Source organism: Vanacampus margaritifer, chromosome 8 (genome assembly GCF_051991255.1).
Source record: "Vanacampus margaritifer isolate UIUO_Vmar chromosome 8, RoL_Vmar_1.0, whole genome shotgun sequence".
In the NCBI taxonomy this organism is placed as follows: Eukaryota; Metazoa; Chordata; class Actinopteri; order Syngnathiformes; family Syngnathidae; genus Vanacampus; species Vanacampus margaritifer.
Window position 1 is genome coordinate 4,492,622 of NC_135439.1, and position 17,879 is coordinate 4,510,500.

At 39.5% G+C, this 17,879-nt stretch overlaps 1 protein-coding gene across 3 annotated transcripts; it reads left to right on the forward strand.

Annotated features, from left to right (window-relative positions):
• The first annotated feature begins 406 nt into the window (after positions 1-406).
• Positions 407-13,799, forward strand: mybphb (myosin binding protein Hb). 3 transcript variants are annotated; one of them, XM_077573354.1, is made up of 13 exons: positions 407-1,094; positions 3,420-3,488; positions 3,549-3,683; positions 4,419-4,586; positions 6,817-6,905; positions 6,974-7,169; positions 8,294-8,433; positions 8,520-8,679; positions 9,060-9,196; positions 10,293-10,479; positions 10,553-10,606; positions 12,569-12,601; positions 12,695-13,799. In XM_077573354.1, the coding sequence occupies exons 1-11, from the start codon at positions 836-838 to the stop codon at positions 10,582-10,584; spliced, it is 1,572 nt and encodes a 523-aa protein (XP_077429480.1). In that variant the 5' UTR covers positions 407-835; the 3' UTR covers positions 10,585-10,606; positions 12,569-12,601; positions 12,695-13,799. The 3 variants fall into 3 exon arrangements, with proteins under 3 accessions (XP_077429480.1, XP_077429479.1, XP_077429481.1); XM_077573353.1 differs by having other exon boundaries at positions 3,420-3,683; XM_077573355.1 differs by having other exon boundaries at positions 3,420-3,683; positions 10,365-10,479.
• Positions 13,800-17,879: the final 4,080 nt, after the last annotated feature.

The following is a 17,879-nucleotide window of genomic DNA, read 5'->3' on the forward strand; positions in this document are numbered from 1 at the left end:
AAAAAAAATAAAAAGTGGATTAGTAAAAAAAATAAAAAAATCTCTATTTGTTGTAATTCACACAAAATAGTAGCCATTTTATAGCAACATTTAAGATTATTAACATGTTTTATTTGTATTAAATCATTGGTTAATAAATATATTGGGAAGAATACAATACATTAGTCAACAAATTTACATGTACAGTACATTTGAATTTTTCATAGTAATAAATATTAGTTTATTGTAATTCATAAAATTAAAAACAAGAGTTAACTTGTAAGAATAAATCAAATTCATTTTGCGGAAAATTGTTGATTTATTGTGACAGCAATAAAAAAAAAAAACAATTGTAATACAATTTTACATGTACATATAAATATGTATATTATTATTAACAGTATATTAGATACTTTTTGTAAATTAAACAGCACTACGAGTAAAATAAACTTTTGCTCAGCATTTTACCTGTTTCAATTTTGTTTTGCTAAATAATTGTATTGTGAATACAAAATATTAATAATAGTAAACTCTTTCTAATTAGTAACAAACGATTTTGTGTAATGTACTTTACAAACAAAAACAAATGGTTAATTAACCAAAAAACATGAAAAATATTGATAATACAGTATTGAACTGACTGACTTGAAATTGCTTACATTTGAATCTTTAAACTTTCTTCCTTTGTGACTCCAAGTTGTGCTGAGTTGTCAATTCCGCCCCTTCCAAAGGGGGCGGGGCCTGTCTCTCGGCGGGGCCCTTATAATGCTCCTCTCCTGTGCAAACGTCGCCATTGGATACAGGCGAAGTGTGTGTGTGTGTGGGTGTGTGTGCCACTTGGGAATTAGCTGCCAACATGCCGTCCAAGCCTGCCCCCATCAAGAAGAAACCCGGCAAAAAGGTGGAGAAGGCGCCTGAGCCCGCACCTAAGCCGGAGCCGGCCCCGGAACCCTCCCCGGTCGTGGAAGTCCCCCCGGTCGTGGAAGTCCCCCCGGTGGCGGAAGCCCCCGCAGCGGAGGCGCCGGGTGCACCTGCCGAGGCTGCCGCACCTGCCGTGGAGGGTGAGGCCCCCGCTGCCCCTCCCGCTGAAGGGGGCGAAGTCGCGCCAGCAGACGGTAAAAGTTTGCCTCCCACTGATTTAAATGGATTCAAATTAAATGACGTCATTTACGTGTGAAGATGCTGATTGTTTTATCACAACTCACTATTCACACTTTACGTTCACAAACTAATTGAGTGTGTGAAAATTTTTTTTTTTTTAAGAAATCTTAAAAATAATCTTTAGCCTACATGGAGGCCAGAATTTGAGTTATGTGCTCCCTCCTACGAGCTCCAGTTAGTAGGCGAGCAGCAGCATTTTGGACCACCTGGAAACACTTAAAAAAAAAAGGGCTGGCTGACTCCAAAATATCGTGCCAAAATGTAACAAAGTGAAATTTTGAACCTTTTGAAACAACTTTGCCCACTTGCTATTCTGAGAGGGCTACATTGTAACATGGAAGTCACAAATCTCTGGTTGCACTTTACTTTAAAAAAAAAAATAATAATAAAAATCGTGTAAATAAAGGCTTTCAAGACTACATTCTAATGAACAAAAACCTCCGTTGATATTACATCACATCTTCATTATCCCATCACTGATCCTCACTTTTATTTATTTTTATTCGAGAATGACAACCATGTCATTTGAACATTATTAAAAGGACCCCCCCTGACCCCAACAAACCCCCGCCCGCCCGCTGTCACGACCTCGCCAGATGCTGCGTCTTCTGTTACAAACACCTGCCTGCCTATGACGCCCTTGTTCAAAATAAATAAATTTAAAAAATGTTGTTGAGCCAACATGCTCTTCCTCTCCATATGAAATTGGCCTACATTAACTTTGGCGCACAAGAAACAAAATACGAGTCCTACTCCAAAGACTTGCCATTTGAAACATTATGAAAAGTAAACAGCTTCTGTTACTCACACCTGCCCGCCTCTCATTTTTTTTCACATACTAGCGGTTATTAATAGCTATAACACTGCAAACATGAAACACTCACTGAAATTAGATATTTTAAATTAATACAAAAATAAGCTGAATCTTTTTCAATATATTACTTAACAGGCAGTTTTTGCGTAAGAACAGTTAACTTGCTTTAGGCGATTTCCCCCCCCCCCCCTCCTAAATGGCATCATAACTTATTGAGAGTTTTGCAATATATGTAATTCGGAAGTACCTAAATGAGCTGTACGTGAGCTATTTTGCTTAAAAGTGGAAGTCAGCCCAACAATTAGTCTACACACTGTATTCAGATTAACTCTTTGACTGCCAGACGTTTTCAGAAAAGGGATGCCGTGGGGTGCCAGCCGATTTAAGCGTTTTTGACTGATCTTTCAAGGTCCACAGAAAATTATGTGTTTGGACTATGGAAACGCACATACTACCAAATGGAGGATTGGACTCTCATCTTTCATCAGAAAAAAAAAGTTTGTTTCTACCTTATTCCGTTTTTCAGTAATCAACAATAGAAAATGGTTAGTTTCACCTCTGTTTTGAAAAAAAAACGTCTTTTAACGTCTTTGGCACTCCTCCATAGGATTTTACTAAACGTTATTTAACGTTTTTGGCAGTCAAAGAGTTAATATTGCGGTGGTAGGAAATGAATTAAGCAGCCAAATACACCTGCTTTTATCCATCTCAGTGGGCGGCCATTTTGTCACTTGCTGTTGCCTGAAAATGACATCACAGGTGTTCAGGGCTACGGTATCCACAAATCACGGCTCACCTGTTTTGTGACGTTGGTCATGTGACATTTGGAAGATGACCCCAAGATTGGTCATTACCTGAGCACCTGCGATGTCATGTTCAGTTGACATCAAGTGGCAAAATGGCCGCCTCCTGAGATGGATCAAAACTGGTGGATTTTGCTGCTTTCTTCCAATTCCACAAATGCAATATTAGTCAGAATATTGTGTGTAGACTAGTGGGGCTGCCTAGAACATATTCTGTTGCCAACGCAATTTTTTTTAAATTTATTTTTATTTTTTTCTGTAGAGCTCAGTATTGTTCATTTGGTAATTTTACCGATTTGACATGTCATCATCATTGCTCTTTTTTAAATTGATTTTTTATTAAATTTTTTATTTTGTATGTGTAGGTGCGTTTGTGCGTGCGTGTGAGTGTGTGTGTATTCATTAGTTCACCTAAAACCTATTAAAAAAAATCCCATACCGTTCACCTAAACCGAACACTTCCAGCCAGAGTCGTGAGGCCGTCAGGAGACCCGAGGAAGGACCAAAGACGCAAATTTTCTATTAGCAGATAATTATGCTTAAGCACAGTATTTGCAGCATACATGCTCGCCTTTCTTTGGGGTAAAAAAAAACACTCATTGTGAGACAAGAAATTTATTTTATTTTTTTTTAAATGTTTTTGCTCCGGCCCGTATGTTCAGCTGAAGCCGGTGAGGCACCCGAGCCCGAAGAGCCTAAAGCGCCCTCTCCGCCGCCACCTCCACCCAAAGGTAAGCCTCCCGTCACATATCCTGCTCCCAAAATCGGATTTTTCGAACCGTCGTCCGCAGAGCCCACGAGCGTCCCCCTGGATCTGTTCGTGGAGGACAAGAACGACACTTCGGTGACCATCATCTGGAGCCAGCCGGAGGTTGTCGGACCGTCCGGCCTGGACGGGTACGCCATCGAGGTGTGCAAGGACGGAAGTGAGTCCCGGGGCTGCACCAGGTGCGCCCGCCGTTAAATTGGCATGCCAGAGGTCAGACAGTGATATATATATATCCCGCTATATGCTCAGCGGACCCTTTTTTGTTGTTGTTGTATTATTGTTCGGCTCGCAAGTTTGAGGACAATTAAAATGCACAGAAAATCACAGAGTCAATTTAGGATCCACTTGAAATAATCACAAGAAAAGAAGGGGTGATGTTATAAGAACATTGCTGAAGTGGAACGAGACAAAGTTGTAAAGTACTTGGGGAAAGATTTTTTAAAATACCGCATCTCATTATGTAATGTAATGTCATAAACATGTCATGACAAAAACACCGCTACATAGATGCTAATAATTAGCCCGTGTGCCTATGGAGTTTACAATTGTACATTATGTTAGCATTAAAGTAGCGGTGGTTTGTGGCTGTTTTAAATCACAACAAGACAGTTTTTTCTCACCCTTTGTCGTCAAGTTCCACCAAACTGTTAATTTCCCCCCAAAAAATCTGCAGGTTTGTTAGTTGTTTTTTGTTGTTGCTGTTTCCTTTATTCAAAAAAAAGCTTTGATTTAATTGTTTTTTAATATTTGGAGTATTTGTCAAGCTTAAGAGAAAAAAAATGCCAAATACCAAAACCTGATCTAGCCTGCCCCTGCGCCAAAGACTCAAATGCGATTCGTAATTTTCCTGTGAAACTGAACATAACCCCGAACCTCAACCTTGTCCTTTCAGCTGAGGACTGGAAGGCGGTAAGCGAGGACCTGCAGAAGTCCTGCCGCTGCGTCATCAAAAACCAGACGACCGGAGACCGTCTGAAGATCCGCGTGGTGGCCGTGAACGCTGGAGGACGAAGTCCACCCGTCGCCCTCCCCGAGGCTGTTGTGGTGAAGGAGGTTGCCGGTAAGACGTGACGTGCCCACGTGATAAACGCTATGCCTTAAGGACTAGTCAAATCAAATCAAATCCCTGCTTCAAGTAAACACGTCGTTGAGTAAATAAACGGACACTGTTTGAGGAGAAAGAAAGAAATACAATACCAAAGCCGTACTTCAAATAAATGCCTGCTAGTTGCTGTAGGAGGAAATACAAATATGTTCATCCCGGTGAAGGAGGTTTCTGGTAATGCCATAAATACTGTGAACTACAAAAAAAAAAAATGATGCCTTACTTCAAATAAATGGCTGCGACTGCTCAGTAAATAGAATTGGACTTCAGCATTCAAATACTGTGTGGCCGTCCCGATGAATAAAGTTGATAGCAAGACGTGATGTCAAAATCGCTAAGACCATAAACTAAGAAAAACGGGACGTCTTATTCAAATAAACAATTGTGACTCTCAGCAAGTGAGTAAATAAAAAGAAATAGAAATGGAAGTTGTTGTTATGGAGGATGTGCTGATACCATAAAGACCATCAATTAAGAAATGGGAAAATTGGCTTTCTACTTTAAATAAATACTAGGAAAGATGTGCAGTTAAGTAAATTAAACATGTTTGAAGAAATACGAATATGTGCTGGTGGAGGAGGTCGTAAGAACTCATGAACTCTTAAGACAGGTCGGGTCAACACCGTGATACCATAACTAAAACATACAATTAGAAAAATGGTTACCTTACTTCCAATAAGTTTTGCATTGCGACAACCGTGTCTGGAAGCTAGCATTAGCATACACAGGTTACATTGTGTGTAAAATTGTAAAAGCGATTTACTATGGATTACGGAAACATTATTCAGGGAATTGACGTTTATTAGCAACGTCACTCATTCTCACCCCCCCCCCCCCCCCCTTTGCTCTCTGTCATTCCCACACTTGCGAACAAAGTGATGCGTTCAAGAACTCCGAAAAAAGAGCACTCGAATAAAAACATGACATATTTGCCACAACCTGCGATTCTGTGCCTAAGACTAACTAATTAGTTGACTGATCGACAGGAATAGAAAACATTTTATGAACGGTTTCCTTCAAAACGACCGCAAAGCCGCGGAAAAATAGCCGAGATGTCGGCGGTTATTAACGCGCTGTGCCCGGGTTCGAGCACGGGGGAGATGGATGGCGTCAAGTGAGCTGAGGGCCAGCAGGTGGTGAGCCGTGGTAGGGTGGAGGTTGAATTCCTGTCTGTGCCCAGGGGAGGGGGGAGGGGGGGTGAGGTGTTGAGTGGTCTCAGGTGACACTCACATCTCATGACAGCCTCAACCGTGCTGTTTATTTTGGAAGGCGTCAAAGGCGTTACGCGGCCATTTTGCATCACAGCTAATCCGCTTTAAGTAACGCGATAATGCGACTCGACATGACGGGCATTTCCGCTTCTTTGCGCATTTGGGATGCTCATCCAAATCCGCAAGTGAGCGTCTCGCTTTGCTTTCTGGTGACTTTTTTTTTTTGTAGCTTCCAATTGATGCCTCCCCCCCTTCCCCCCCACACGCGCTATTTACAGTCCCGACAAATGCTGCTACACAGCAGGTGGTTCCTCCCGTGAAATCCTAGCATGTTGTTCTTACTGTAAAGTAGGCCATAAATGTTGTCCGTCGGCATAATACCGATAAATAACACCTAATAGTGAACGATGTTGATGTGCAAACTCATCCCTGACATTAATCTTGAAGGATTAAGTGAACTATAATTCACCAGCTACGTTGCAAATTTAACATTCAGACAGAAATGAGTAAGTCATAATACTATACTACGAAAATGCTATATTATGAGATGAGGGTTATAAGCTTTATAATGAATAGTATGAAAATAAACTATTTTTTCAGGAGTTTACTTTCTTTTGGCATTTTGCTTGTTGGACGGAATGCGGCCAATTTGAAGCGGCTCCCCGCATTCCAATTCAAATCAGGACAGTGTTTGACAATACATGAACAGAAAAAAACAATACAAGATATATAAATTGAAATTAAGCCTTGATCTAAGCCATCTGAATTATAACGTAAAAATGACCCAAAAAATGCCTCACCTTAGTTCTTAGTGGCTCAATTATGACAGGTGTGTGACATCTATCAAAGAGTTTGAGGAAGCACTTTTTTTTTTTTTGCTGACGTCAAAAGCACTACCATATGATCTGCATTTTTCTTAAACTGAATTCAAAACAAACAAAACTAATATTGTCCTTGTTTTCTTCTCCATGTAGATCGCCCCAAGGTGCGCCTGCCTCGCTTCCTCAGGCAGCGGTACGTGGTCAACGTCGGAGACAAGATCAACCTGACCATCCCCTTCTCAGTAAGCCCTTTGAAGACCAGGAAAACAGCCTTAGGCGTCACGTGTGAAGTTGTGACGGTGTCCCCCAGGGCAAACCCAAGCCTGCGGTGAGCTGGACCAAAAACGGACAGCCGCTGGAGAGAGGAAAGGTCAACATCCGCAGCACCGACAGGGACAGCATCCTGTTCATCCGAGCAGCCGAGAGGGACGACTCCGGCGTCTACGAGATGTGCGTCAAAGTGGACGACTTTGAGGACAAAGCCACGGTCACCCTGCAGATTGTCGGTAGGCCGACGCCTTCTTTTCACTGTCTGTGATTTGTCTTGCGAAAAAGGCCTCGTCTCAAAATAATTAGATGCCAGCTTCAAATAAATGCTCGATACTTTCTGTAAGTGAGTAAATAAACCCGCTCTGGACATGATAAGATATTTGTTACAAATGGAGGCCTCTTCTCAAATAGATGCCTTACCCCAAATAACACAAGTTGTCTGGATTTCAGTAAATAACTGCTCCTCATCATTATTTGAGGAAAAACATTTATAAAACAAATATGGAAAAATAAAAGCCTCTTCTAAAATACACACCTCCTTCAAATAAACACCTGCTTTTGTAGTTACATAAATAAACACTACCTGATGACAAATGGTCTTTATACATACATATATATATATATATATATATATATATATATATATATATATATATATATATATATAGACAATCTTTCAAATAGACATCATCTTCAAATGAACACTTAAAGTACATGGATAGTTTAGAAAAAAAAGTGCTAAAAAGAAAATAAATGCCTTCTTGAAATAAACATCTGATAGTCTTTGTAGTTGCGTAAATAAGAATAAACACCCAATGACCACTCCTTGAGGGAATACTATATGTTTTGTTTTTATTAAACAAAGACCTCCTCTCAAATAAACACCTATTAGTTAGTCTGTATTTAATAAAAGCTCCTAGCCATTATTTGAGGAAACTGTGTTTATTTATTAGGTTTTTACAAGTAAATACCTCATCTTAGATTGATACCACCTTCAATAAATGCCTGCTACTCTTAGTAGTTGAGGCGCTCAACACGCTCTGGACACTATCTGAGAGGGAAAAAAATGCAGGCCTCCTCTCAAATAAAAACCTCAAATAAAAGCTCGATCCTCTCTGTAAATGAGTAAAAGAAAAATGAAAAAAAAAACACTCCCTGGCCACTACTTAAGGAAAAACAGTCTGCCTTTTTGAAATGATTTCTCTCTGTTCTTTTAAATAAATAGAAGCCCCCTTCAAATAAATGCCTCATAATCTCTGTAATTAAGTAAATAAAGACCATCTGGGGAAAGAATGAAAAATGTCATTTTCTTACAAATAAAGATCTCATCTCAAATAAACGGAATTCTGGAATGTGACAGAACTTCCTGGGCCGCCGGCTAGCGTAAAGATCGTGGACACGTGGGGCTTCAACGCCGCTCTGGAGTGGACGGCGCCCAAAGACAACGGCAACACGGACATCACAGGTTACACAGTCCAGAAGGCTGACAAAAAGACCGGGGTAAGAATCGCACAAAATCCCCAGTGGGTTCATTGACGTAGATCCCGGAACCCGGACCCTGACGTGAGTTGCGGGTGTATTGACAGGACTGGTTCACCGTGATGGAGCACTACCACCGACTCAACGCCACCGTCTCAGACCTCATCATGGGCAACACCTACAAGTTCCAGGTGTTCTCCGAGAACAAGTGTGGAATCAGCGAGGAGGCGGCCGTCACCAAGGATGAGGCCAAGATCCTCAAACAGGGTAAAACGGTCTTTTATTTATTTATTTATTTATTTTTACAAACGACAGTGGTGCCTCGACTTAAATGCGCCCCGTTTCTAAAGTTACGAGCAGTGGCTTGGTTCATTTCGAGTGAAATCGGGTGGGGGGGGTGTAGCAATTAAAGTCCTGTAATGCCCTCACAAGTGGGCAAGGAGAGCCACAGTCATCAATGCACTTTCAGCCATTTATTGAACGGCGCAAAAAGAGTCAAAGACGGAAATACAAAATGAGATCACTCACAAGACGTTAAGCCGACTCACTAACAAGGCCACGCCCCTTAAAGGCACATATCAACCCCAAAATACCATTGTAATTTCAGTTTGAAGCATTTGAGCGTGAGTGTTATTCTTTCCCTGCAGGAATCGAGTACAAGGCCACCGAGTTCCAGGAGCACGACTTCACAGAAGCACCCAAGTTCACCACCTCTCTGGCCAACCGAGCCACCACAGTGGGCTACAGCACCAAGCTGCTGTGCTCTGTTAGGGGATACCCCAAGGTACACTTCTCCGCCCCCATTCAAAGCCTTTCACCTACTGTCATTAGCTTCGCTCGGTGAGTTAGGCTCTGAGTGGCATCGGCATACTTTGCATTAGGGATGAAAGCGGGGTGAAAGAGGGTGTGTGTGTCGGGAGGGGGGGGGGGGGACGGGGGGGGGGGGGTATTGGGGTGGCGGTGACAGGAGGGTGGACGTGTGGAATTCCTAGGGGGCCGTCGCCATGTCAAAACTCCAGAACGGAAATAGTAACCGCCCTCCAAATCCTACATTCTACATCAAACATTCTTAATACCCCTCCATTCCAAGATCCAGTGTCTTAATTATTTTTATTTTCTTATTTTTAAATATCAGCATCCGCTCAAAAACATGCCTTACTTCAAATAATGTCGAGCTGGCATCCATTATTGTTACACAGATAAAGGTCTCGTCTCAAATAGGTGCCTCGCCTCAAATGAAACTAGTTTTCTGATGATTATTTTTTCTGATGAAGGCCTCCTGTCAAATATATTCACACCGTTCTTCAAATAAAAATCATACATTGTAGTTGAGTAAATTTACACCCTCTTGTGACAGGAAAAATAGTCTATGTAATCGTAATCAAATAAATCGAGAAATCGTTCAAATGAACGGCAAACCAGTCAACCAATACCCTCTAGAAACTCTTGAAGAAAAACAATGTCTTTTTTTGTTAAATATAAATAAATAAACAAATTAATTAATTAATAATAATAAAAATAAAGCGCTCCTCTCAGATACACACTAAACCTAAAAAAAGGACAGGTTGTCTGGATTTGAGTAAAGAAACACCCCTGATCACTATTTGAGGGACCCCCCCCCCCCCCCAAATTAAATAACTAAATAAATAAAGGCCTGCTTTCAAATTAACTCAAGCTTACTTCATATAAACCGTCTGGTACTGTGTGTAGTTGAGTAATGAAAAAAACTCCCAGGTCTTTATTTGAAGATAAAACATTTTATTTTATTTATTTTATTTTTAACAAATAAAGGCCTCAACTCAAATTGATGCCTTGGTTCAAATAAACAGCTGTCAGAACCACATCAAAACCTCATTTAAAACATTCTTCCTCCCCTGCAGCCCAAGATCGAGTGGCTGAAGAACCAAATGATAATCGGCGACGACCCCAAATTCCGTCAAATCTGCGTGCAGGGCATCTGTTCCCTCGAGATCCGCAAGCCGGTGACCTTCGACGGAGGTGTTTACACCTGTCGAGCCAAGAACCACCACGGCGAGGTCACCGTCAGCTGCAAGCTGGAAGTCCGACGTACGTGAATAAGAAGGCATTTCTTTAGGGTGGGTTTCTTGTGAAAACTAAAAATATGCCTTTGTCACAACAGAGCCAGTTGTTGCAGACGCGGAAAAGAAATAGGCTGTCATCTTCATTCTCGCAGGTAAGAAATGGTCACAATCAACCTGGGAAGACTGCAGCAAAAATACACGAAATCACCCATAGATGATGAATCCATGAATTTAATTTACACCATCAACCCATGCCAGAACTATATTTATGCAGTCCTATCAATAAAAGAAAAAATTAGTATCATCTGAAATAGACACCTTACTTCAAATAAAAAAAAACACCTAGTCTGAAATTAAATAAATCTAACACGTGTCTGCTAATTGAGGAAATAAAGTGTGTCTTTTTCCTCCCCAAACAAAAATAAGACTTCCTCTCAAATAGAAGCTTTACTTCAAGTTAACGCCTGGTATTTTTAGAATGTAAATAAATAAACACCAATGGCCAATAATTAAGGAAAAACTGCATGGCCGTTTACACCTCAAATCGACACCTTACTTCAAAGATACACCTGGAAGAGTAAATATGTGCTTTTTTAAAAATGTAAAAAAAAAAAGATATAAAAAAAATAGATGCCTTACTTCAAATAAACAACTAGTAGTTGTACAGCATATTGGTCTTGTTTTTAAACCAATACTTTCAGTTAAATAGACACCTTACTTCAAATAAGGACCTAGTTGTCAATTATTTTTTTCATGAAGACTTACTTAGAATTACTTCTATTAAACAAATAAACATATTTTCTCAAATAGAGGCCTTGATTCAAAGACACGTATGGAAGCAATCTGGAGTTGAGTAAATGTTTTGTGCTCTTTGTAGCTGAGAAAATTAACACCCTTTGGACACTTGATTAAAAAAAAAAAAAAGACAAATAATGGCACCCTTTCACATCATAATGTCCTTCAAATAGTCTGGAGTTGTAGAAATGTAATGAAATGTTTGTTTAACTCATTCACTGCCATTGACGGCTATAGACGTCAAAAAATCATTTGAACTATTTCTATTATTTTAACGTTATTTTTTTTTTACTTTTGAGTATGAAAACCTAGAAAAAAAATTTTTACATTTCGAACAGATATAAAATTTATGATTAATCGTGAGTTAACTAGTAAAGTCGTGCAATTAATTATAATTAAAAAAAAAATCACCTAAAAAAAAAACGCCCCCTAATTTTTAATAATCTTTCCTTTTTTTAAATCTTTTTATTTAAAAAAAAAAAAAAAAGAATAAATGATTATTAAAAATTAGGGGCGTCAGGTGATTTAATTTTTTTATTGTAATTAATCACATGAATTCACTAGTTAACTCACGATTAATCACAATTTTTTTTTTTGAATTATCTGTTTGAAATGTACAATAAAAACTTGTTATCAAAAGTAGAAAAAAGGTTAAATTAATAGAAATAGTTCAAATGAATTTATGGCAGTGAATGAGTTAATAAATAAATAAATAAAGGCCTCTCAGAGAGATGTCTTGCTTCAAATAAAAGTCTGGTACTCTGCAGCTGAGTAAACTAACACTTTGGACACTATTTGAAGAAATCCGAATGATTATTTATTTATTTATTTACTTTTACTTTTGTTACAAATACAGTAAAGGCCTCCTGTCAACTAGATGCCGCTTCAATAAACACTCGGTAGTTAATTTTTGCCCATATGTTTTGATGCGTCACATTTTTAGCCGTCTAGAAACTTGACATAAACCCTCCTGCTCTGTCTAAAAGAGTCGTGAGGCGCTCCAGGTGACCTCCAACACACACTTTTCCTAACATGGAGCGGGCACTAAACTGGGCCAAGGTGCACAAACGGAAGAATCCATAATTATATCGGTGATGGCACGTCACTGAAAGAGACTCACTCGTATTTCCATGACTCAGCACACACATTATATATACGTATATTTTCTTTATTTCAAGATTGAGGGTTTTTAGTGTATTGTTTCATCTTACGCACACACCAAATCAAAGTGTGCCTTTGGACTTGCTGCAAGGCTAAGCTAAGTTAACACCTGTCGTGCTTGTGCTTATGTGTCCGTGTGTGTTCAATTCCCAAATTAGGAGCAGCGGGAGCAAGGCCTTCGGCAACATAAGGTGTGTGACACTTATAGCCTTGTCTAAAATTACACCTCCCCTTTCATAATCAACACATTTGGTTTATTAAAATACCTTTTCTACCCTCTACAGGAAGGTTCTGGATTCCGTCAAAGAACATGTACAGTACAACCTCGCAAATCCAAAAGTTTTTTTTTTTTTTTTTTTCAAAATGGCAACACACTCTTGTGTGGATGAGCCATTTAGTTTAGCCTCCCTGCTGTTATTTTCTAAAGATGTGGTCAAAAGCTAAAATATGCTAATCAATGTATATGCTAACATAACTCATCATGTCTCCAAATAAATATTGTCTGATCCTTTTTCTTAGCGTGCGGCCACGTTTTTTTTTTTTTACAAGCACACACAATTCTTAACGTTTTTTTTAACGGTGGTAAATTTTCCTCATTATAACACCCAAGTCCACCTAAAGCTACATCATTTTGGTTGGAGTATGTTATGAAGAAATGTGCATGCTGGGCAAGCACTGCTTAAAAGAGATGAACTATAAGGTCGCCATGGCAACGAGAGAGACACTATTTTCCTTATTATAAGCCTCCTAAAAGGTAAAAGAACTTGGAAGCTGTCTGGTTTTGATTAAAAAAAGAAAAAAAACGAAAAGCCTACAAGCCTGTTACAGACTGCCTAAAGGAGGTCATTTGAGGTCAACCTGTGAAGACATTTAACAGACACTTTTGTCCTCATTAAACGCTCAAATTAAATGCCATACGATTTGTATTCAAGTACGTAATCCAGGGAGCCGTCATCATGTGTGTTAGCGTGAATATTTTATCGGTTACACGATCACCCTCTCCTAAATCCAAAATGCATGTCGGCTAATTCAAGAGCACGCGGCCGCAATAAATTCACTGAATTGCTGTTGGGGCACCGAGCGGCCCGCGCAGCCGGCGTTCGCATGAAAATCGAGTAGCCGTGGTCGTGCCGCTATGCGGTCATGGACTTACTGGCATAGTGATGATCGGGATCGCTTTGCACGAGTTCAAACTGGCACGCAAGTCTAGCTTGCTCTTCCTTTTGGCAATTTTCGTTTCAATAACTTTAAAGAGTAGGTGGTCGAATTAAAAAGGCGAATTGTGTTTATTTGTATAATGATGAGTAATTTGACTCAGGAATGACTGTTTTGTGGCGCCCTCTTGTGGCACAGATGGGAAATGGCAACGATACATGAAGACCAATATATGCTCCCAAATTTGATTTGAGTTTATTTGAGACTAGTTATCAGTAACTCACTAGATGAATTCCCTTTTGATGAGAAAACATACAGCATCTTTTTTTAAGTAATAAAGATCCCCCCCCCCCCCCCCCCAAAAAAAAAATCACCTTAATTCAAATAAAAATTAGGAAGTTGTCTGATTTTCCTTCAAATACAAGACTGTTTCCGTGGTTGAATAAATAAACACTCTTTGCACACTATTTTGAGTATGGTGCTTTTTTGTCTTTTTTCCACAAATAAAATCCCCATCTCAAATGAATTCCTTACTTCAAATAAAATTGCGTGATAGTGGCCTATAAATGAGTGCATAAACTCTCTAGACATTATTTAAGCAAAAACGATATTTTTTAACGAATAAAATAGATGCCTTTTTCCAATACAGGCCTGACATTTGTATGTACGGTGTTCCCTCGTTTTCTACTGGGGTTCGGTTCCAAGAAATACCCGCAATAGTTTTACATTTATTATAAATGTTTTAAGGCTCAAAAAAACCACTCGCCACACAGTTTTTTTTTCATCGAGGCGTTTACATTTTCTCACATTTCTCTCTTGTTTAAACATTCTCGATATTCAAACCTTCATAAATGTTATAAAATAGGTACATCACTGTAAAAAAAAAAAAAAGAGAATGCGAAATCGCGCAAAAAAAAATAAAAAATCCACGAAACGGCGAAAAGTGAACCGCGTTATAATGAAGGAAGACTTGCAGTTGATTAAATCAATCACCTCTAAACACCACTTGAGAAGAAATCTTGTGCCTAAGGCTAACTCTCAAGTTCGTTAAGAGGATTTAAGAGTGTTCAGAGGAAAGACTTTACATATATAAATAGAAGTCTTCTCAAATAAACACCTTACTTTAAAAAAAAAAAATGCATGTTAGAATAAATAAATGACTTCTGGACAGTATTTTATTTTCCACATCTAAAGGTCTCCTGTTCAAATTGATGCCTTCATTATAAACGGTGAACAATTATTTCTCCCTTTTTTCCTCCATTCATCTGATTTCAGACGCGTTCCTGTTCCTGAATTAGACGGAATTCTCTCACTATGTGACCCCATTGCAGAATATCCAGGGAGCGAGCACAAGTAGGCCTGAAACCCGCTAAGGCACCAGCATTATTCTTTGTAGTCTTGTGTCTTTTTGTCATGGACTACAAACATGGATGCATGAGCTAATGAAAGCAGGACATCTTTGGCCAATGGATCACATCTGTGTAGGGGTTTTAAGACCGGCTGATGGAGCGGGGGCTGGTTTCGGGGGGGGCTGGTTTCGGGGGGGGGGGGGGGGCGCAATGATGCGATGGACGATGTCTGAGAGGGTCTTGGCGAGCTTCCCGCAGGGGCTTTAATACGCGTAATGGTGTAACTGGCACTCGCAGGGAGCAATGCGTCATTGAGTCTCATTGATTGATGGACTTCCACTGGACCGAGACTTGGAAAATCGTCTTCGTATAGCCAGACTCGAAATACGAATCATAACAACGTTTGATTGAGCAAAGAAAAGACAATTTCATCCCTTTGATTTTCCAAAACGGCAGTTATAAAATGGCATATTTTTTGTGACCTTTCTGTAATGTTCTAAGATGCCATAAGATGGTGCCAAAGCCATGTCTAAATAGAAAAGTAGTAGTGTACATTAATTTGTCCAAGGAAGTCGTCGGATAGACAAGATTTGTACTGTTTGTTGGGGAGAACAAAAAAACGTGTTATAGACATCTAGTTAAGGTTGCGTTCAGACTGTAAGCATATCTGATTCCAATCAGATTCAGTTTTTAGGCCTGACTGCGTTCAAATAGGATCTGGCCCGGTTCAGACTGGGCCACGTTATTGGCCCACTGGACAGGTTGCATCGGAAAGTTGGTGTTACCCAACGCGTGTAGTGTTTGACGAGTTATTCGGTTTCAATCTGGATGAGCTAAAAATCCGATTTTGGCTGTCAGTCTGGACAAGGCCTAAGAAACCTGGTAGCTGTTTTGAATTGTGAAAAGAAAGTATATCGACTCCAATCTTTCTGTTGTGGTCCTTTTTTTTCTTCTGTTTCCTGCCCAAGCATCCAGATGGCGTGCGTGTACTTCTCCCCTGGAGGACGCCGCAGCGCTCACAGCGCTCTCAAAGCAAGGGACTCGAGCTCGCTATTGATTTCAGATGCCAGGATGAATGAATGACACTTCATTGCATCAATTTAATTAAAACGGCGGCATGGATTGTTCGGAGGCAAATGATATCACATGATTGCCTCTCTTCTCATTAAGTCAGAGCTTATCCGAAATGAGATTTTGTTTATTTGTATCCGTTGCGTTTCTCCAGTTGTAGATGTGTTTCATTGGGCAGCAACGCCAGCAGTTTTATATTTAATGCAGAGCTGCCCAACCTTCTATCCAGGACCTAGTCTTAGACTTTATGCTTAGTCCTAGTCCAGGCCCTTCTGCTTAGAGCTAGTCAATTTGGGCTTTAGACTTGGCCTTACTGATTGGCTTAGTTCTAGATCTTCTACTTAGTCTAGGCTTGGACCTAGACTGTTAACCATTATTTATTTATTTTCTTTTATTTATTTGTTCATTTTTGTATGTGGGTGAGTATGTGTATGTGTATGTGCGTGCGTGCGTATTCATTAGTTCACCTAAAAACTATTAACTCATTCACTGCCATTGACAGCTATAGACGTCAAAAAATCATTTTAACTATTTTTATTAGTTTAACTTTTTTTTCTTCCATTTTTGTTAACAAGAGTATAAAAACCTAGATTTTTTTGTACATTTAGAACAGATATAAAATTTGTGATTAATTGTGAGTTAACTAGTTAAGTCATGCGATTAATTACGATTACAAATTTTAATTGCCTGATGCCCCTAATTTTTAATAATCTTTTCTTTAAATTTTTTTTAAAAAAAATACATTTTTATTTTTTTTAAATTATTAAAAATTTGGGGCATCTGGCCATTACAACAACATAATTCATCGCATGACTTCACTAGTTAACTCACGATAAAAATAAAAATAATATGTTTAAAAATAATTTAATTTTTTAATTTAAAAATAATGTTTTTTTTGAAAGAAAAAATTATTACAAATTAGGGGCGTCGGGCAATTACAATTTTTAAACGTAATTAAATCGCATGACTTCACTAGTTAACTCACGATTAATCCCAAATTTTATATCTGTTCTAATACAAAAAAAATCTAGGTTTGCATACTTTTGTTAAAAGTAGGAAAAAATGATAGAACTAATATAAATGGTTAAAATGAATTTTTGACGTCTATAGCCGTCAATAGCAGTGAATGAGTTAAAAAAATCCCATACCGTTCACCTAAACCGAACACTTCCAGCCAGAGTCGTGAGGCCGTCAGGAGACCCGAGGAAGGACCAAAGAAAAGAAAGGAAAGTGAAATCCTAGACTGTTAACCTAATCCTCTTGGATTTAGTTCTCACCTTTGATTTAGATTTTCTTGGCTTTAGACCTAATCCTAGGCTGTATACATAGTCCTAGTCTGCTAAAACCTGAGTCTTAGTGCTGGCTTTAGCCTTTGACTTTCGACTTAGTCCTTGTCATAGTCCCTAGACCTTAGACCTAGTCCTCCTTACCATGATCCATTGCGCTTGTCCTTTTCTTGACCCTACATTACACTTAGTCCTTTTCCCTGGTCATAATCCCAGCCATTGGCGTAGTCCTTGAACCACATGCTGCTTCACCAAGCCATTATTATAACCATATTATTAGAGCCATTTCTTACAGATCACGGCCAAATGGAGTGTTGTTAAACTTCTCTTTTGGTACCATCCCATTTTTTTCTGAGCAAAAACTGAATTGAGCCTGTTTGCCGTAAACGAGATAATGCCGGTCTTGTTGTATCGCTTCACACTGCAGCACACGCAGCAGCCACCACCTTCCTCCTTCACCGCACATCAGTGAACTCATGCTAATGCGTACACGCTCTCCACGCAGGCACCAGCTCGACCACCTCTCTCTCACTCTTCATCTTCCGCCCTCTCTATCTCTCGTGCCGTCTCTCTCATCGATTGTCCCAGCTCAGCAGCATCTGCATGGA

Excerpts from the sequence above, each read along its gene's own strand:
- mybphb (XM_077573353.1), top strand. The coding sequence starts at position 836 with ATGCCGTCCAAGCCTGCCCCCATCAAGAAGAAACCCGGCAAAAAGGTG. Across the intron at positions 6,906-6,973 it reads ACCTGACCATCCCCTTCTCA|GGCAAACCCAAGCCTGCGGT; the intron begins GTAAGCCCTTTG and ends GGTGTCCCCCAG. Across the intron at positions 9,197-10,292 it reads CTGTTAGGGGATACCCCAAG|CCCAAGATCGAGTGGCTGAA; the intron begins GTACACTTCTCC and ends CCTCCCCTGCAG.